This window comes from Brachyistius frenatus, unplaced genomic scaffold, assembly GCF_029030835.1.
Source record: "Brachyistius frenatus isolate BFR_SWC_R1_liver_20210118 unplaced genomic scaffold, ASM2903083v1 Contig_146, whole genome shotgun sequence".
Lineage (NCBI taxonomy): Eukaryota > Metazoa > Chordata > Actinopteri > Embiotocidae > Brachyistius > Brachyistius frenatus.
The window spans coordinates 875,033-891,757 of record NW_027210745.1 but is presented as its reverse complement, the minus strand read 5'-3'; the positions used below and the strand labels follow the sequence as shown (position 1 = coordinate 891,757).

Genomic DNA, 16,725 nt, shown 5'->3' with positions numbered 1-16,725 from the left:
AGCGTCTTAGAGAAATGTCACAGAAATAGATGAATCACTGGCCACGGGGCTCATTCGACACACCAACGGAAAAATCTCAAACACATTCTCGATCAAATTGACGAGAATTTGTTTAAATATAGCGCCGAGCTCTCACATGTTCCAGGTACATGATGCTGATAAAGTGATGATGCTGCAACCATGAACATCCTAATCTGCTTTGGTCCATTTCATTTGATGTTTTTAAGGCACACATCAAAGGGTATTCTCCAGCCTGTGCAGCTTGCCAAAGATTAAAAAGGGAGAACTTTTGAAATATATTCTTGAGTTTGGCAATAACCTTATATTAAAACCTATGAAAACATCATTTTTATCATAGTAAACATTACTGTTACCAATATAACAGATGTAATGTTAAATTATTTGGCACCAAAACAAACAAATGTCCAAACAACAGGTGTTGTCATTAAGGTGTGGTTAAATATAAATGAGCCAAGAATAAATGCATACGAGTGGAGAATTAATGCCACCAACTATCTCAAGTCGCTTAATTTCTAATATTCGACAGGCCACATTCGTGAGCCTATATTGACATTAATATTACTGACAAAGCCAAACACCACAGCCAATAAATGGCTCTTCTTTGTATTTGCATACGTATTATTAAACTATCATTAGCCTTATATCGTAATGTTGTCATAAAACTAAAACTTTATAATCATGACGGCACTATATTCAACACAAGAATAATCACATTCATTCCCCTTAGATAGCCCTGAGGACTTCTCTATTATTGACAAATCAGGTTCAAACAGGATATTACAGCAGGACACCATGTCCCCCTTGAATGAAGAAATTGATGTTAACCTTTGTTGTTGCAAATTTAAAGCACTCTGTGAGAATTAAGGAAGTCTTGATCACATACTTTCTCTTCTTTTATTTTCTGCTTTGCTTCTGATCAAAGAAGTCTCTGAGTCTTTTCACTGTAGGGCCGAGACTCCTCCTGCCCGGTGTCTGAAAATCCAATACCTGTTATTGTAAGACTTTTTGTTATTATTTTTGCTCCACAGGGCTTACTTACACTACAGTACACCTATATTAAAATTAGAAAAGAAATATCTTTGATGGCTGTGTGGCTCTGGAAATCGCTCAGTGTGGATTTGATATGGCAGGAGGCTTTGAACAGACTTTCTTTTCATGATTATAGTAAAAGAAAAAAAAAATACTGAAGTACAGGTGTAGTTTCCAACCAACAGCAGGAGTTAAGAGTCATAGTCGACCTGCAAAATGCTGCTGAAAGAGATACAAAATGGCTCCAAGTGACCCTGCCTGCGTGGGAAGAAAGGATGAGGCTTTTACAATGTCTGTACCCAGGAGCAATCGTCTCATAATCCATCCGCAAATCCAACAAATAAACTGCACTATTGTTGAGTTATTGTAGTATAAATAGGAGAGTTGAGAGGGATTTGGACGGCCTGTTCCCAGGACCAAGAAAGTCATCCTTAATCACCTTTCACAAAGTAAAACAGCATTTTATTTAGCTTTAAAAAAAATGCGTCAAAGAACTGTAAGATGTGTTATGTGACACACATGTATATATGCAGCACTGTGCAAAAGTTTAGATGTTTTTCCATTACACAATACCATCAGGGAGACATCTAATTGTTTCCAAAATTCATTCTGCTGCAAGACACTGAGCTGAACATGCAGCCAGAGTCATAAAGAACCGCTCAGCCACAAGAAGAACAAGAAGAACAAGAAGTCCTGCGGCAAACGGTGTGGACCCCTCCAAGTCCTGATCTTAACATCACGGAGTCCGTCTGGGATAACATGAGGACACAGAAGACACCGAGATGGACAAAATCCACCCAAAAACTGCAGAAAGTCCTCCAAGCTGCCTGGAACAACCTGTCTGTCAAGTGCTGTGTAACTCCAAATCTACTGGAACACACTCATGTAAGCTCCCCGTCAATCCGTCCTCCACATGCCAGGAGAGACTCTGCTCGCTGCACTTGCAGCAGCACATGTTTATAAGCTTCCGCAGACAACAGAGGATAGTTTGGGCACATGGCTGGTAATATTGTCTGATGTTGATGAGAGCTGACCACATTTCCTTGATATTTTGTGTCTGGACATTCATGGTCCTCAGAAGATGAAATTCCAGGGGTTTTATTGACATCACCGGCCCAAAACATCTCGAGCAACATTTTGGACCATGACAATGCTGCAACATCCAATAATAGCTTGTTTCCTGTACAATTTAATGTAGACATCCGTATAACCAGAGGACCACATGGATCCTGCCTGAAGTGCCACCATCAGACAGATTTATACTTCTACACAAGAATAATTGACGATAAAATTCAGAGTAACATTAAATTAGCCTTTAAAATCCCTTGTTTATATATGCATATAATCATTTGATAATCACTATTATTTTTTAATGTGCTGTCCTTGAAAACAGTGTTCATCCTTTCGCTATTTACTGTTTCAAGAAGCTTATTTAACACATTCAGAATTAAATTGCATGTAAAATGATATGTGTTCATTACAAGCTTTGCAGAATTGTGTGAGATTTTTGTTAACAAACAGTAAAATAATTCTAAATTTACTTTTTGCTGCCCCTGTAAAAGTAGTGCTTGTACATGTGATAAGAATCGTGTCATATTACAAGACAAAGATAACGTAACCAAGTAATCATTATTGTTCCCATCAATTGTTGATGGGAAATGTATTATTCTTATTATTCAAGGTATCAATAACACCGTACTACAGCCAGAACATGCATAGAGGGGTAACATCAATGCCAATATGGCAAATCACACTGGAACCCTAATTGTGAATATACAATTGTGTGTGTGTGTGTGTGTGTGTGTAATACCACCAATGGCCACTAGGGGATGGCTTCAAAAAATGCCTCTGGCGCCATAGACTCCCATTCAACTTCTGTCACTTGCTAAATTTGTTCCCCAAAATGTATGTGATATTATGCCTGAAAAAGTCGTGTGGGTTGATTGACAGGCCTGTGGTCCTGTTAGGTTTCCCCTAAAGGTAGGTGAGCTCGTCCTAATATTTTCACTTCTGGCTCCAAAGATGTCCCGAAATGCCGCACTTGAGACTTTACAACGGCAGCTCACAAACCGAGGTGTGACGTCACTTTAAGTTGCCGCTCGCTTAAACACAAAGCGAGATATTCAGCTCCAGGGGAAATAGATGCAAGCTTCACAGGCCTGCCTTCGTAAACACACCTCTGAGTATAATATTTCACACAGTTACATCACGGATACGTCCGGCACACAAACAGCCAGCCACACAGGTGTGTGTGTGTGTGTGTGTGTGTGTGTGTGTGTGTGTGTGTGTGTGTGTGTGTGTGTGTGTGTGTGTGTGTGTGTGTTTGCACATTTCAGCCTCAATGTCTGAGATCAAAAACTCAAACCTGCCAACACCTGCACTTGTGAATTAACAGTTTTCAGTTTCACAGACAAAATGTTAGATGGAAGAGAATCACACAGAGGCTATAAGGAGTCTGTGACTCAACCAACAAATGCATTACATTTACAACATGCCAACAAGGGGGGGAAAAAAAATCATGCATTTACCATTAGTAAGTTATTACTGATGTTACCTTCATTACAGAACAACAGCTGTAGCAATGCTGGCATCCTCAGGAGTCGTGCGCAATCTTTTTTAGAGACGACTATTTTTTTATGAGACCCATTAACATCACCCTGTTAGATTCACAATCACTCTCCTTTCCAGGTTTGGACTCATTTATGGAGTAAAACAACATTATGCTCATGATAATGCTAAAGTTAGGAAAACAATGAGCTCTGGCTAACAGGAAGTGGAAGTAAGGTCAAAGTTCAATTGTCCGAATCAGATTATCTGTGTTGGCTTTATGGGGGGTTTTTTGTGTAAAAAATAAATACCAAAAAATACCCAAAAAAAATCGATTCTATTTTAATGAGTCTACTTTTTGATTTTAATATTTATATATTAGACATTTTAAAAAATATATAAACAATAGGAATGCCTCGGTTGGGGAAGAGGGGTGCTATTGCCATCCCAAAGATTCACATCGCATCCCAATTTGAGGGTAATTTCAGGGCTCTCGTGCGTCTTGTTGACATTAAGCTCTCAGCCTGTTTTGTTTACCTCTTCCCTCCTGACACGTGGTAACGGGGAGGGGGGACAGGAGCGTGCGGGAAGGGGCGGGGAGCACAAGGGGAGCGGATTAGCTCAGCGTCGATGTCCGGTGTCCTCTTTGGACGACAACAAACACCAGAGTGATTAAGGGGAAACGCGTACAGGGCAGAAACCCAATTGCACCTGCTTGTCGTCTTCGGTCCGTGTCAGCATCTTCTCCGAGTTCCGTCTCCAGCCTCTCCCCGCCGTTCAAGCATGTCTCTGTCCGGCTCGCAGACACCAGAAGACGGACTCTACGGTGAGTGAGAGTGGCACATGGACCAGGCCGCTGATGTTGTTGTTTTTTTTCCCTGTTGCGTCATGACAGTTCAATATTTGCCTTTCACCGTAGTTCATTCTCGCTAAATTTAAACAGCCAACAGATCAGCTTTTGTGTGTGCACAAAGCAGAGTCGATTTGTGTCGATTTACATTTTAATTTCACCATGTAAATATCATCAGTCTGAGTAACCAGTGCACGCAGGGACCCCAGCCCAGGTCTGATGTGCAGATATCCAACCACAGCTGCTCATCAGTGGAGACATGATACTAACAGGCTTGTCAGTCTGAGAGCAGGTGTGAGAGAGGATGCCAACGTCAGAAGAAGGCACTGCCAGTTTTTTGGTTGTCATTGTTGTTGCCACTGACACCGTCATTGTGTAAACGGATTCCCTGACTCACCTGTCCGTTTCTCTGTAAGCCAATTAAGCTGTGGAAATTTCCTGACACTTATAGCTCCACTGTGCTGGGTACACAGTTCTTGGCACAGAGGATGCTGGGAATCAGCTGCACTCTGACTTACTGTACAGAAATTACTGAGGTGGGGATTTGACTTTTTTTAAAAAGCAAAACAGGGATATAAAATAAAGGCTGACCCATACTGGATTTTTAACGCCAACACTCATAAAATCCAACAATAATATATCAACTCGTAGTCTCTTGTTTAACTTAAACACATAAATATACTTGATAGGGATGCTCTGGATCAGGTGTTTTTAGGACTTGTAAACAAGAGAAACACTAAGTGGGACATTTTACAGTTGAAAAATAAACTTGTCAGTGCTCTCAAGTGGACAAGCTATGTGAAGGGGATAATACTTTATAATTACTTCAAACCTAGTTTGATATTTCTGCACTGCAATTTCTTGTTATCATCTGACATCAACACTGGTACAGTGCACTGGATGTGCAAAAGTCTAGCTCTGTTATCAGTATTTAATTTGAATGCTCCTTTTGAAAAATATCAACCCTCATCCTCTAATAATTACGCCTCAATTTCAAGTTTAATATGTTAAATAAAAAGCTAAATTAATTCACATTTTCATCTATTAAACTATCATCAGAAGATAAGCACAAGTTCAAATTCTCCAATGAGGTGCCATCAAATCAATGAAGCAGAGGACGGCATCATTTTAAAAAGCAAGTCTAAACGAATGTCAACACTGTGGAAAATGGGATGGAATTTATTTTTCCACCTCACTAAATGGCAAAAACCTTTTTGCAATTTTTGTTGTTGTTGTTGTTGTTGTTGTTTTTGGTGTTTCCACTTCGGGTTTTTAACTTGTAGTTAGATTGCTGTCCTTTGAGGTCCGGGACACAAACAAAAACAAACGTTTTGGACATAACTACTTTATGACTCCACATAAACTACCCTCCCCTGCTCTCCCAAAACAACCAGGCATCACTCAAACCCTCCTTTGCTGACTCCACCTGACACCCTGATAATTTGTGTACATTCCCTAAACTGGAAACAGGCGTTCATAACCTGGCAAAACAAGAATGAATCTGTTGTGCCGCAGTTCATTGAGTCTTTTTTCGCATCCAGCTCTTGTCCACATTACATAACGCTGATTTGGCAGCGGCACCGACGAATGTGTACATGATTGCACCATAGAAACTGATTTAGTGCCGCAGAATGGCGACAGATAGATAAGTCATCAGCGAAGCAGCTGTTATGTCATAAGTCCCGTCTGTAGGCGAATAACTAGGGCAATGGCACAGTTTCCTCTGCCCTCCCTCCCTCCCGCCGTCCCTCCCTCCCTCCAGCACCGTGCCAACTCATGCCTCTACCCCCTCCACTGCTGTTTGTGTGTCATAAACCCGGGTAAAGTGAAGATGGGAGAGATCAGATGAGAAGGAAGGATACTTTGGGAGGCGAGATGAGGCGAGATATTTTGTTAAAGCTGTCTGTGTCAGAGAGAGACACCGACAGCATGACAGGAGAGATGCAAGGGGAGGAAGGGAGAGGGTGAATGGCTAATCTCTAACAGAAATAAGATCTTACGTAAGCAAGCATGCTGTCAGCCCGAGTTAGGCCTGCCCTACTGTTTAGCTGAGGCCGTGTGCACGCCATACACACCAGCGTGCATGTGTGTTTATGTGTGTGCATGTGTAAATCTCTTCCTGCTCTTGTACCCATTGAACCTGCGTGTCCATTCATTCATTCGTATTGCTGCGTATGTTTTGCAGAGCGCACTGACAGACGGAAACGGACGCTTTGTTTCTCTCTCTCTCCATGTTTACGTGAATGGGTTTCGTACATGTGTGTAACGCGGCCGGATGTCCGTCCAGCGGTCCCTCTGGTCACCCCATGTCACGTCAGGGCATTTGAGGTGCTACTTAGGATATAAGTCACCATATGTCAGCGCACAACAACACACACCTGTCCATTCACAGTAAACAGTCGGCAGGTTGGAAGGAAACCAACAGGCTTCACTACCCACATGCCTTTTTTAGAGTTCAGTGAAATGGAGCCTATTAATACCGCAATGTGAAATGGGAATTTACAGAAATATTAAGTCCAGTAAATCTAATATGGTTGCCTGGATTATTCTAAGCCACTGACTAGGATGGTTTGTTTGGTCACAACAAGAGCTGAAGTCTTCAGTTATTCTAAAAAGAAAAAGAAAAAAATCAAATAGGTTGACATGACGATAAAGTAAAAATAATGTGGACAATGGAAACTAAAATTGGGAGGAAAATTAAACAAGTGTTAAGTCATGTTTTGGCCATTATGCAAAGACTAAATTCATATAGAAAGTATGAGTGTATCCAACCAGAATAGACAGAAAATATCACTGAACTGCATCATTCATAGAAAATGTGAGATTCATTTGATTTAAATATGAATATCTCTCATGGCTGAAAATTATGCTCAAAGAAATAGTAGATTAATAGTAGATTTTTTTTTGTTAATTAAGGCAAAGTGCTAACATCTATTCATTATTTGAACAAAAATTACAATAAAAATCTAAATAAAGGTTGAAAGCCTGATGAATGTGATGTTGTGTAAACAATCAGTTTTTAGGGTGTAGATTTGTTTACTCTCCTCATCATGACTCCTTTCTGGCTCATTACAGTCCGGCATGAAGCAGTATTGTTTTCTGTCCCCCTGAGCGTCGTTACAAACTGTGGCCTGTGTTGTTCCCCCCCCCCCCCCCAGGCTCCTGGGTCGAGCTGGAGGAGCTGATCGCAGCCGTGAGCCGCAGGGAGAGTCTGACAGGGTCGCAGGACAACATCTCCTCCACCCTGCAGGGGGAGCTGGAGAGGATCCTTCTGGAGGCGCAGCTCGAGTGCGAGAGGAGTCGAGACAGGTAATGCAGTGGGCTTTGTTTTGTTTTGTTTTGTTCGGGGGTTGAGCTGCACAGCGAGGTGTGGAAAGCATTTTCACAGTAATGAGCTTTTTTTTCTGCCCTCAGAAGAACTTTGCTTGTTTTAAAAAAAAATGTGTTTACTTTCTGTTTTTGTTTGTTTTACCACAAATGTTGAATTATTACATTGCACTCGGTGTATTTCTTGGTGTTACAGCCACATTGTTTACGTGTGTTTGTTGTCCACAGTCCTCCACAGGCAGCGACTCCACAGTCCACTGGTTCCCCGAGACCCGCTAGTGAGCAGGACAGCGACTGTATCACCATACAGGTGCTCATTTTGTCAACACTGACACATGTTCATATTCACTGGATCCTCCTTCCTGTAATCTGCAAACAGAAACGCACCACAGAGCCATTTAATGATGTAGTGAAAAGAATATAAACATTGTCTGTAGTTATGAAACCCACACAGCATGTGTCTGCATTACATTTTACATTATTGATGACTAACCACCAAAACACAAAGGCATCGTTTCTATTTATTTTGGAACACTTTAGAAATCCACTTGCGGATATAGAAGCTTTGCTTGAAATCGGTAATCATTATCAGGGAATATGTTGGGCATTTACGTAACAAATTATTTAGTGGGATCTAAATTTTTAATGTTCTGACTTCCAAGGGAACCAATCAAGCTGTTTTATAGAACTGTCTGTGAGCAGTTGTTTCTTCTTGTTTTAGATTTCCTCAAAAGATTTACGTGACCCATTTTGCAATGATGACACTGTCACAGTTTTACTTTTACTGTCAGACATCTGATGAACTGTGTGTGTTGCAGGAGGAAGGAGAGCGACGGGTGGACACTGACTGGGTCTGGGATTGGTCCAGTAGGCCTGAAAATATGCCACCAAAGTAAGACCGACTTGAATTTCACTATTTACTGTTGTCAGAGATCTAAGCCATGTTGCAATTAGCTTAGCTTAGCATAAAGATTTTATAAAGATGGAAAGCAAAGATGACCAGTTTTAAATTCTGCTTAGCAGCACCTCTAGAGGTCAGTAATTAACACTGCCGATCCAGTTTGTTTAATTTGTAATTAAAATGAATAGTTACAACAAAAATATGGTTTAATGGAGAGATGCATCCAGGAGCAGAGACTTCCTGATTGAAGTCATGTTGTCTTCTTGTTACTGTTGTTGTACTTTTTGCTGCTATTGCTAGATCACAAGTTCATTATTTTGTTATCCCGAGAAAACGACCTTTGTTATCTCAAGTTAATCAACGTGTTATCAAGAGAAAACAGAAGGTTGTTTCCTCTTCTTATATTCTTTAAACCTCAGATGTGTCATGCCACCCCATAAATTTGTTGATAGAAATCTAGTGTCACAGTCAACAGGTGTCCGTAGGCCGGAGTGGCGATGCGGTGGAGATCACTATGTAAAGTGGGATGGGCTTGCAAGTCTCATAGAAAACAAGAAATCTGCTTTTTGTTTTATCGAGATCAAAAAATAGTTAATTTATGATCTTGAGATAACGGCATTAAAAAATAATCGCAAGCACGGCTTCCTTGGTTGTCTCGTCTGCTTGTTCAGTTTAACTTCAAGAGCACGTAGTGTTTTTAACTTTACTTATGGATCTTACCTTTGAAGCACATGAATCAACCTCATTTTTATTTACACTGCCACTCTTCACCTTTAATCTCCTGCAGTGAAATAAAGTCTGTTTGACAGGTAGCAGCTCTCCTTGGTCTCAGACTCAGTATTTTTCCTGCATTCTCAGTCTGCTCTCTTGTGCTCTCATTATCTGTTTGTTTTTTTTTTCCCACCCTTTCAATCTAACTTCCTCCTGCATCTCTTATCTCCGACTCCTCTCCTCTCTCTCTCTCTGCAGAGAGTTTGTGTTTCAGCACCCGAAACAGCAGAGCTCCCTCAGCGTTCGGAAGACAGAGGTGATGAAGAGAGGAATCTTCTCCTCTGATGTCCTCCTCATTCTTGTTCCGTCACTGCTGGCTTCACACCTGCTCACACTCGGAGTCGGGTGAGACGAACTCACATCAATTACCCTTTAACCATTGGTATCTACTGCATGTACATTACAGGGCTGCAACCGTCCTGCCTCCAACTTCCTACTGTTGCTGCTTGTTAAGCTTTCCTCACACGACTCATAAGCACTTTGCAACGGTAGATTTACAGCTTGATCTTCTCACCAATGTTTTAAATAATGGGTTCTTTACTCCAAACAGATGTAGACAACAACAGCTTCATGTTTCATTTCTAGATGGCGCCTTTGAGCTTTCCCTGTTGCTGGAAGATTTTATCCGCTGTAGCTAGCTGGCTAATTATGATAAATTATCTCTGAGTTGTCTTCCATTTTATCCAGCTGACTAGTTTCAAAAAGAGGATTTTTTTTTTTTTTTTTTTAAAGATAGAGTTGATGGCAAAACCTGTGACAGCATGTTCCATGCTAAATGTTAGCATCTATATGAATTGAATGGAAATAAAGAAAGTGCATTGTGTTCTTACTTGAAGCGGTTTTCCCTCCCACGATGCTTCAGCTGCTTCTCTGGACTGTAAATTCCCCCAAATCCAACAACCAGTTCACTTCTGTAACTCAGCCCAATCTCTCATTTAACATTTCTTTCATTGTTTTTTCTGAAGAAGAAAAAAAAAATATTGGGTTATTTCCAATATTTCAGCCTCCACTTTGCAGCTTCTTTATTGAATGTGGCACACTCAACAACCTTTGAAAAAACGCTGGAGTCTGGTCCCGCTACAGGGACAGAGACCTCAAGGATTGAAAGGATTAGATGATTACTGTGTGAGCACGGAAAAAAAATGCAGCTCCCATTAAAAAAAGATATAAGTGCAGCACTTCTGGTATTTATGCATCATCACTTGGTTTGTAACTCACCAAAAAGTTGTCTTCAAATGTCCAGTTGTTACCTCTGAACTCATGTGACTCCTGACTCGTCCATTAGGTCATCTCTTCCGTCCAGATGGGATGTTTCGTTCGTCTAGGGTTTAATGGAAATGGTGTTCATTAAAAGATACAGTGGATATTTGTGAAACATAGGAAGCAAGCCAAATGGCATAGTGAGAAAAGGTTCTGTTTAAAAGCTCGATTTTCAGAGTTTTAGGATTTTTAAAGAAATGACCAAAACCCACCAGTTTCACTTGACCTCTCCTACTGGTGTAAGGCAGCGATGCCAACCTTATATCAAACTTCGATACTAAACGCCTAATTTGTGCCATTGGTGAGCCCGTTTTTTTTTTTTTTTAGATCATTTTTTAATATAATCTGTAGATAGTTAACTTTCATCAGAGCAGATACAAACACTGGTTCATTTCCTACACTTTTGCTCCTGTATCTTTGGTTTTGAAAAGGCAGAATGCGCTATCAAATCCCTAATTATGTTTGCTCGGGTTTACGGGTGAAGGGTTAATCGTTAATTCCTGCTTTCTCTTTCCTCTTTTTAGGATCTACATAGGAAAGCGATTGGCCGCTTCCACAACCTGTACGCTGTGACGTCAAATGTAGTCCAGCGCCCCCATTCGCTACCCGTCTGGCCAATAAGGTCACAGTCCGGCCTCTCTAACTTGCCTCCTTCCTTCCTTATGGGGGCAAACATATAGGACCCTGCCTGTCTGTACGTCTGTGTCTCTACACATCTGTCTACCCAGCAGTACTCAGTCAGTCTGTCCTTCCTGTCAGCCTCTTTTTCAGTCTGTGCATGTCGTAGGGTCCGGGTAGCGGATGGATGCCGACCACTGAGTCAGACTGAGGTCACTTTTACTCCCGCGCAGAGTAGCACTGATCTCATCCAGCTAAAGCATAATCGGAGGGGAGAGATTGCCCAGATTGAAGAGAAAGGAGAGAGAGAGAGAGTTTTACCCAGCTAGAACAATAAATCCCTTTGATAGGAGATGAAAACAGATCGATGGGAACGGTGTCGTCTGACAAAATGAGAAAGATAATAAGTGATAGCCATTCTCCCAACCTTTGAAAAACCAAAATGTCCATATGTTGAGAGTAATGACCCTCTGTAAGACTGAACAGCTAAAGTGATTGTTGGGTTTTTGTCTGGCCTGATGGTGAATCTAACGTAGAGACTTTTAGTTGGCTGAGTGAATGTAGGAAGTGGCTCTGGTTGTGCTTTTTGTCCCACAAACCAATTAAATATTTGACCTCTGACAAAGACAAACATGATCCCATTAAACTTCACTCCTCAAAACCTGAATGTGCCTCTTGGGTCTTTTATTCCTCTCCTCCGCGCTCATCCTGGCAGCATTTGTTGTGCACATGTTCATCTCTTATAATAAATGCAGGTAAAACGTTTTTAGCCAACAGAGCACAAAGGTTTGCTGAAGTAAGCTTTGGCCCCTGTACAATAAAAATCTTTAGTTTTTAGGCTTTGGTAGTCTGGAGATTATTTGTAGGCAGTCATAGACAACAGGAATGGAAGACTTTTTACAACCTACTGTGCAGTTAACAACCTGTAAATGAACCACAGCATCTGTTTAAAATTGATTCCTGTTTCCACATGAGGTAAATCACTGCTAATGACTGTTGGTTTATCCTGATAAGTTCTTTGCTGCTGGTTTTTACTAGTGATGACTGTTCCTCCTGTCTAACCGAACTCTTGCACAAATGTTATGGCATCACACCAACAAGTCTCTTTTCCATCTGTGTTTGTCATTCCCTACCCCACATAAGTCTTCCTTCTCTCTTTTTTTTTTTAAACACACTGCTGCTTCGACCCTTCAAGGATTTCACATTTTATTGCTTTCCCATAAACCATAAACCCGTTTCCTCTTAACATCTCATGAAAATAGCCGGCCTACATTTTGAATGAAGGGTTTGAGAAGCACACTGAGGCTTTGCTCTGGTGTCTTGGACGTAAAGGTGCCCATTTGTTGTCCAACCTGACCAAGCCCAATGAGTTTATCAGCCATTAGCTGAGTGTTTGATGTGAGGGGCCCTGCTGAGCTCATTAAAGCTACTTCTAGACGCACCGAGCTGACGATGCAACAACAAGCCTGCCTTGGCAGAGCACAAAAGCACCTGGTTTCCATTCACAGGCAACCACACGTGCACACACAAGCAATCTATACTACTAGAACATTTTTTTGGCATCACTTTTACACAACAAGGAGCAGAAGGAAACACTTTGTAGGTAGATGAAAGGATTACACGTGTTTAGGAAATGTCCATTCATCATCTTGGATTGACATCAGGCCGTTTATTTTAGGCAATGCTGCAGTTTAACGGTTAAAGTCTGAAGTACTGCAGCTTATTGGAAGAGAAAAGTAAAGCAAACCAGAAAATAATTACCCAAGTAATCTGATTTGAGCTTCCAACAGGGTTTACAGATTGACGTTCTGCTTCAGCTTTGACCAACTTTTTACTGTAGTTTAGTGCACCGTTTTTCTTGGCCAGAGATCATTAACAACAGTGAAGGAGGGCCCCAATTTGTCAACAAATTTATTTTAACCAAAAACAAGAATAAAACAACATAAAAATGTAAAGACAAAAAAAAAATGTTGAGGTACAATTTTTGCCTACTTTCTAAAAAAATCAGGGCGTTATTTAAGTCATTAGGAAACATCCTCTGGGAACCATGAATATCTGCACCAAATTTCAAAGTAAACCACCAGACGTTTCACTCAAAAGCAAAGATATGAAACTCACTGTGGCACCACATGAAAAGTCCGGGGACGCCAGAATCAAAATACTTTATCCTCGTAAAAGTCCAGCATTAAAGATTTTACTGAACTACCAAAGTTTTAGCAGCAAGTAAATATAGTCATTATGCAGAAGGGCAAATTGCAGAATAACATATTATTATTGGCCTGTAATTATTGGTGCATCATTGTACACATTAATGTTGCAGCTTGTAAAGGCTTTTTAAGGTTCAAGGTTATTGTTTACAGCTGGGTATTTTTGTGAATGCCAATATATACACGTAAAAATACCACATCATTTATTTGATTACATTTCATTTTATTAACTAGAATCAGCAGTAAGTAATCAAAAATTCAAGTAAAAAGTATAAGATTTTGAATTTAATATTGAAGTATAAATATTAAGTATCAGAAAATGGAGACACTAAAAGAAAGCACAAGTACTACTAAAGTACATGTGTAAATGTACTTTGTTACTTTCCACCAGTGTGGGAAACATTAAAATCTCATGGTCATCCATCTAATATTATCAAGATATTTTAGTTTGGACCTAACCGGATGACAAACCAAATCAAAGTCAATTTGATTGTAGTGACATTTCTCAGATCCTCGTCAATTAAATTGATAAACATGACAGTGAAACTATGATAAGAGGTGTTATAGTAACAGTAATTCAGGCCATCAGTTTTGGCCTGGAGGTTGTCCCTGGTTCAAACCCCTGAACGGTTTATCCTTATCTCGGGACAAACTGGCGACCACAGGTGGGGCAGGCTGATGGAAATCATCATGTTCTCACAGTTTCGTCCCCTGTTGCCATAAACCTTCGTGACTTCTTCATGGCAGGGGACCGTGTTAAGATCTGTCCACCCTGTACTATTCTCCGCAATTACTACAGTGAACAACATTAAACACCATCTGTGATTTTCCATACACGTCAGTCGTACGGAGTATACATGGAGGTACATGTGGAATAGGGGGAAATAAATGAGTTTGAGCAGTTGGTGTTACAAAAGAAAAAGTACAATCCTGTTCTCAAAGGTGGAGGAGACTGAAGCCGAGACAGAATGTGGAAGAAGTCTGTTCATTTCCTGGACCGAATTTTTTAGAGATCGGACATCTGCCTCTCTGGGAAATGCATTACCTTCCTGCTCGTATACTGCGAGACAGGAAATAGAGAGTCCGGTTTCAAAGAGTGTGGATGTAACAAAAGAATTCAGCTTCCCTGGCGCGGCGTCTGCACCTTAACACTAAAACAAGGTCACTAATTTGAGCCTCCTCCATCTCAAGTAGCTTTACTTTACCACATGTGGCCCACTTCCGCCTCATGGACCGCTCATTATGAGGTTATAATTCTACAGAACAGTGATGTACTCTAAAATAAATCAGACGCGTAATCACATACAGCTTCCCAAAACAACACACTACTACACAAGAGAGAAAAACTTTTTAGTTTGGGCTCATGAATCATGAAGATTAAATGCATTAACTTCCCATGTCTGATATTTGCTTGAGTAAATACAGGATGAAAATGTGTCACTTCTGAGAACAGCAGCAGTTTGATTAATAGGCTGGATATGTGACGAGGCATGGAGGTGCAACAAGGAGAGTGAAAGAAGTTCCTTTGAATAATTTGGTGGTTGTTTTTTTTTTTTTTTTGCTTCCTGTCATGTACTCATGTGCTTGTCATCTTGGATCTGTGCCAGATTACACACTGGTGAAAAGGGGCGATAATTGCTCCCTCGTGCTGTCGCCCCTCTCCTCACTCTTGTGTACGCTGCTCTTTCTTCCTCATGGTAGTTAATCACGCTGGGCGAGCGGGGCACCGACGTGGACGTGAACTGCACTGCCACTGAACAAATGACCCAGTGTGCTGCTCTGCCGCTCTGCGCCGTTTCCCGCCATACGACGGATCTTTCCAGCCCGGACACGCTCGGTCTCGGTCTCGGTGTGCCAGAAATTCAAAGGATTAACGAGAGCACCTGGAATAAAACTCACTGGAGCACAATGCACTGCTGTTCGTACTGTGTAAACAAACAGCTCAATGCAGTATAGGTGTGCTTTGTACTGACATCTTGAAGAAATTGTCCCGCAGATGGTTTGCTCTGAAGAATCCTTTACGGATGTGTTGAGTTGAGTAAAAGGGGGGATATATTTGTCACACTGTAGATGAGTGGGTGTGGCTTCATAATAGTGTTGAGTACAAGAATCAAGACTAATACCTTCAGTATGCTTAACCTGGGCAGCTCTTCAGATGATCAAATACCTTCGGAAACCCCCTCCCTCCCAACACCATTGGAATGAGGGGGAGCTGTGCCAAACATTTGTATTAGCTTTCGGAACCAATCGGGATTGGCCACCATATGACGCATGTTGTATGCTAAAACTCACCAAGCTGTACACAACAGAGACTCCCTCCCTCCCGTCCAATGGGAGCAGAGTGTAACACATAGACTGTATTATTAAAGTTGACGTAGCTTTTGGGTCTGAAAAGTGAGGCCAATACAGAAGGGACATAACGTGCAATACCACTGATGACCACTAGGGGTGGGCTCCAAGAAGGCTCTGACTCCATAGACTTCCATTCAACTTCTCCAATGAAATACAAAGTCAATGCAATGTTCCTAAAACCATGATGGTGTCATTAACTAAAGTCGCTCCTTCTTGTTAGTTTTCTAGCTGTCCATCTGAAAATAATCATTAATTAGATATTAAGCCTCAAAAAGCGGTATTTTCTGTGGCGTATCTGTTTGACTGACAGGCCTGGGGTGCAGTCAGGTTTCTGCTATAGGTGGGCGGGCGTAGTATCTTCGGGTTCCCAATCAGATCGAGTCACATAACATTGCTCACTTCTTCCCAGCTCGCCCAAATTTGGACACTTCTGGCTCCAAAATAGCAAAACGGGTGACGTCACTGTTGGTTGCCACTTGGTGCAACGTCATGTCAGTAAATGACCATTGCAGACTTTGGCTTCAATTCCTCCCATTTTTATATAATTACTACCTCTCCTCCCTCTCTATGACCTCTGACCTTTCATTTTGCTTTCTAAGAATGTGAGAAGTGGTTCTTTTCAGTGTCCCGAATCATTAGAATGAGTTCATTTTAATAAGTAATTCAAAAGCTCTGTTAAACGAATCGTTCAGTGCTTGACCGGAGCCCAGACTGTGCAGTCCCACTCACTGAACTGCTCCACGGCCAAACGGTGTATATTGCACATGATGCCCAGCTTCCAGAAGTGCAAGTGCTGTCGCTTTGACACGCGCCAAACTCCATTTAAAATTCTTGATATTTTA

General features: G+C 41.2%; 1 protein-coding gene across 1 annotated transcript; it reads left to right on the top strand.

Annotated features, from left to right (window-relative positions):
• The first annotated feature begins 4,180 nt into the window (after positions 1-4,180).
• LOC138630976 (BCL2/adenovirus E1B 19 kDa protein-interacting protein 3) lies at positions 4,181-11,991 on the top strand. The gene is made up of 6 exons (XM_069715671.1): positions 4,181-4,423; positions 7,606-7,756; positions 8,003-8,084; positions 8,593-8,666; positions 9,645-9,791; positions 11,231-11,991. Exons 1-6 carry the CDS (start codon positions 4,381-4,383, stop codon positions 11,277-11,279), a joined length of 546 nt encoding a protein of 181 aa, XP_069571772.1. The 5' UTR covers positions 4,181-4,380; the 3' UTR covers positions 11,280-11,991.
• The last annotated feature ends 4,734 nt before the right edge of the window (positions 11,992-16,725 follow it).

Bases quoted from the DNA above. Each gene is read 5' to 3' on its own strand.
- LOC138630976 (XM_069715671.1), top strand. From the start codon at position 4,381: ATGTCTCTGTCCGGCTCGCAGACACCAGAAGACGGACTCTACG. The intron at 8,085-8,592 runs GTGCTCATTTTG...TGTGTGTTGCAG, and splicing joins GCGACTGTATCACCATACAG to GAGGAAGGAGAGCGACGGGT. The intron at 8,667-9,644 runs GTAAGACCGACT...CTCTCTCTGCAG, and splicing joins CCTGAAAATATGCCACCAAA to AGAGTTTGTGTTTCAGCACC.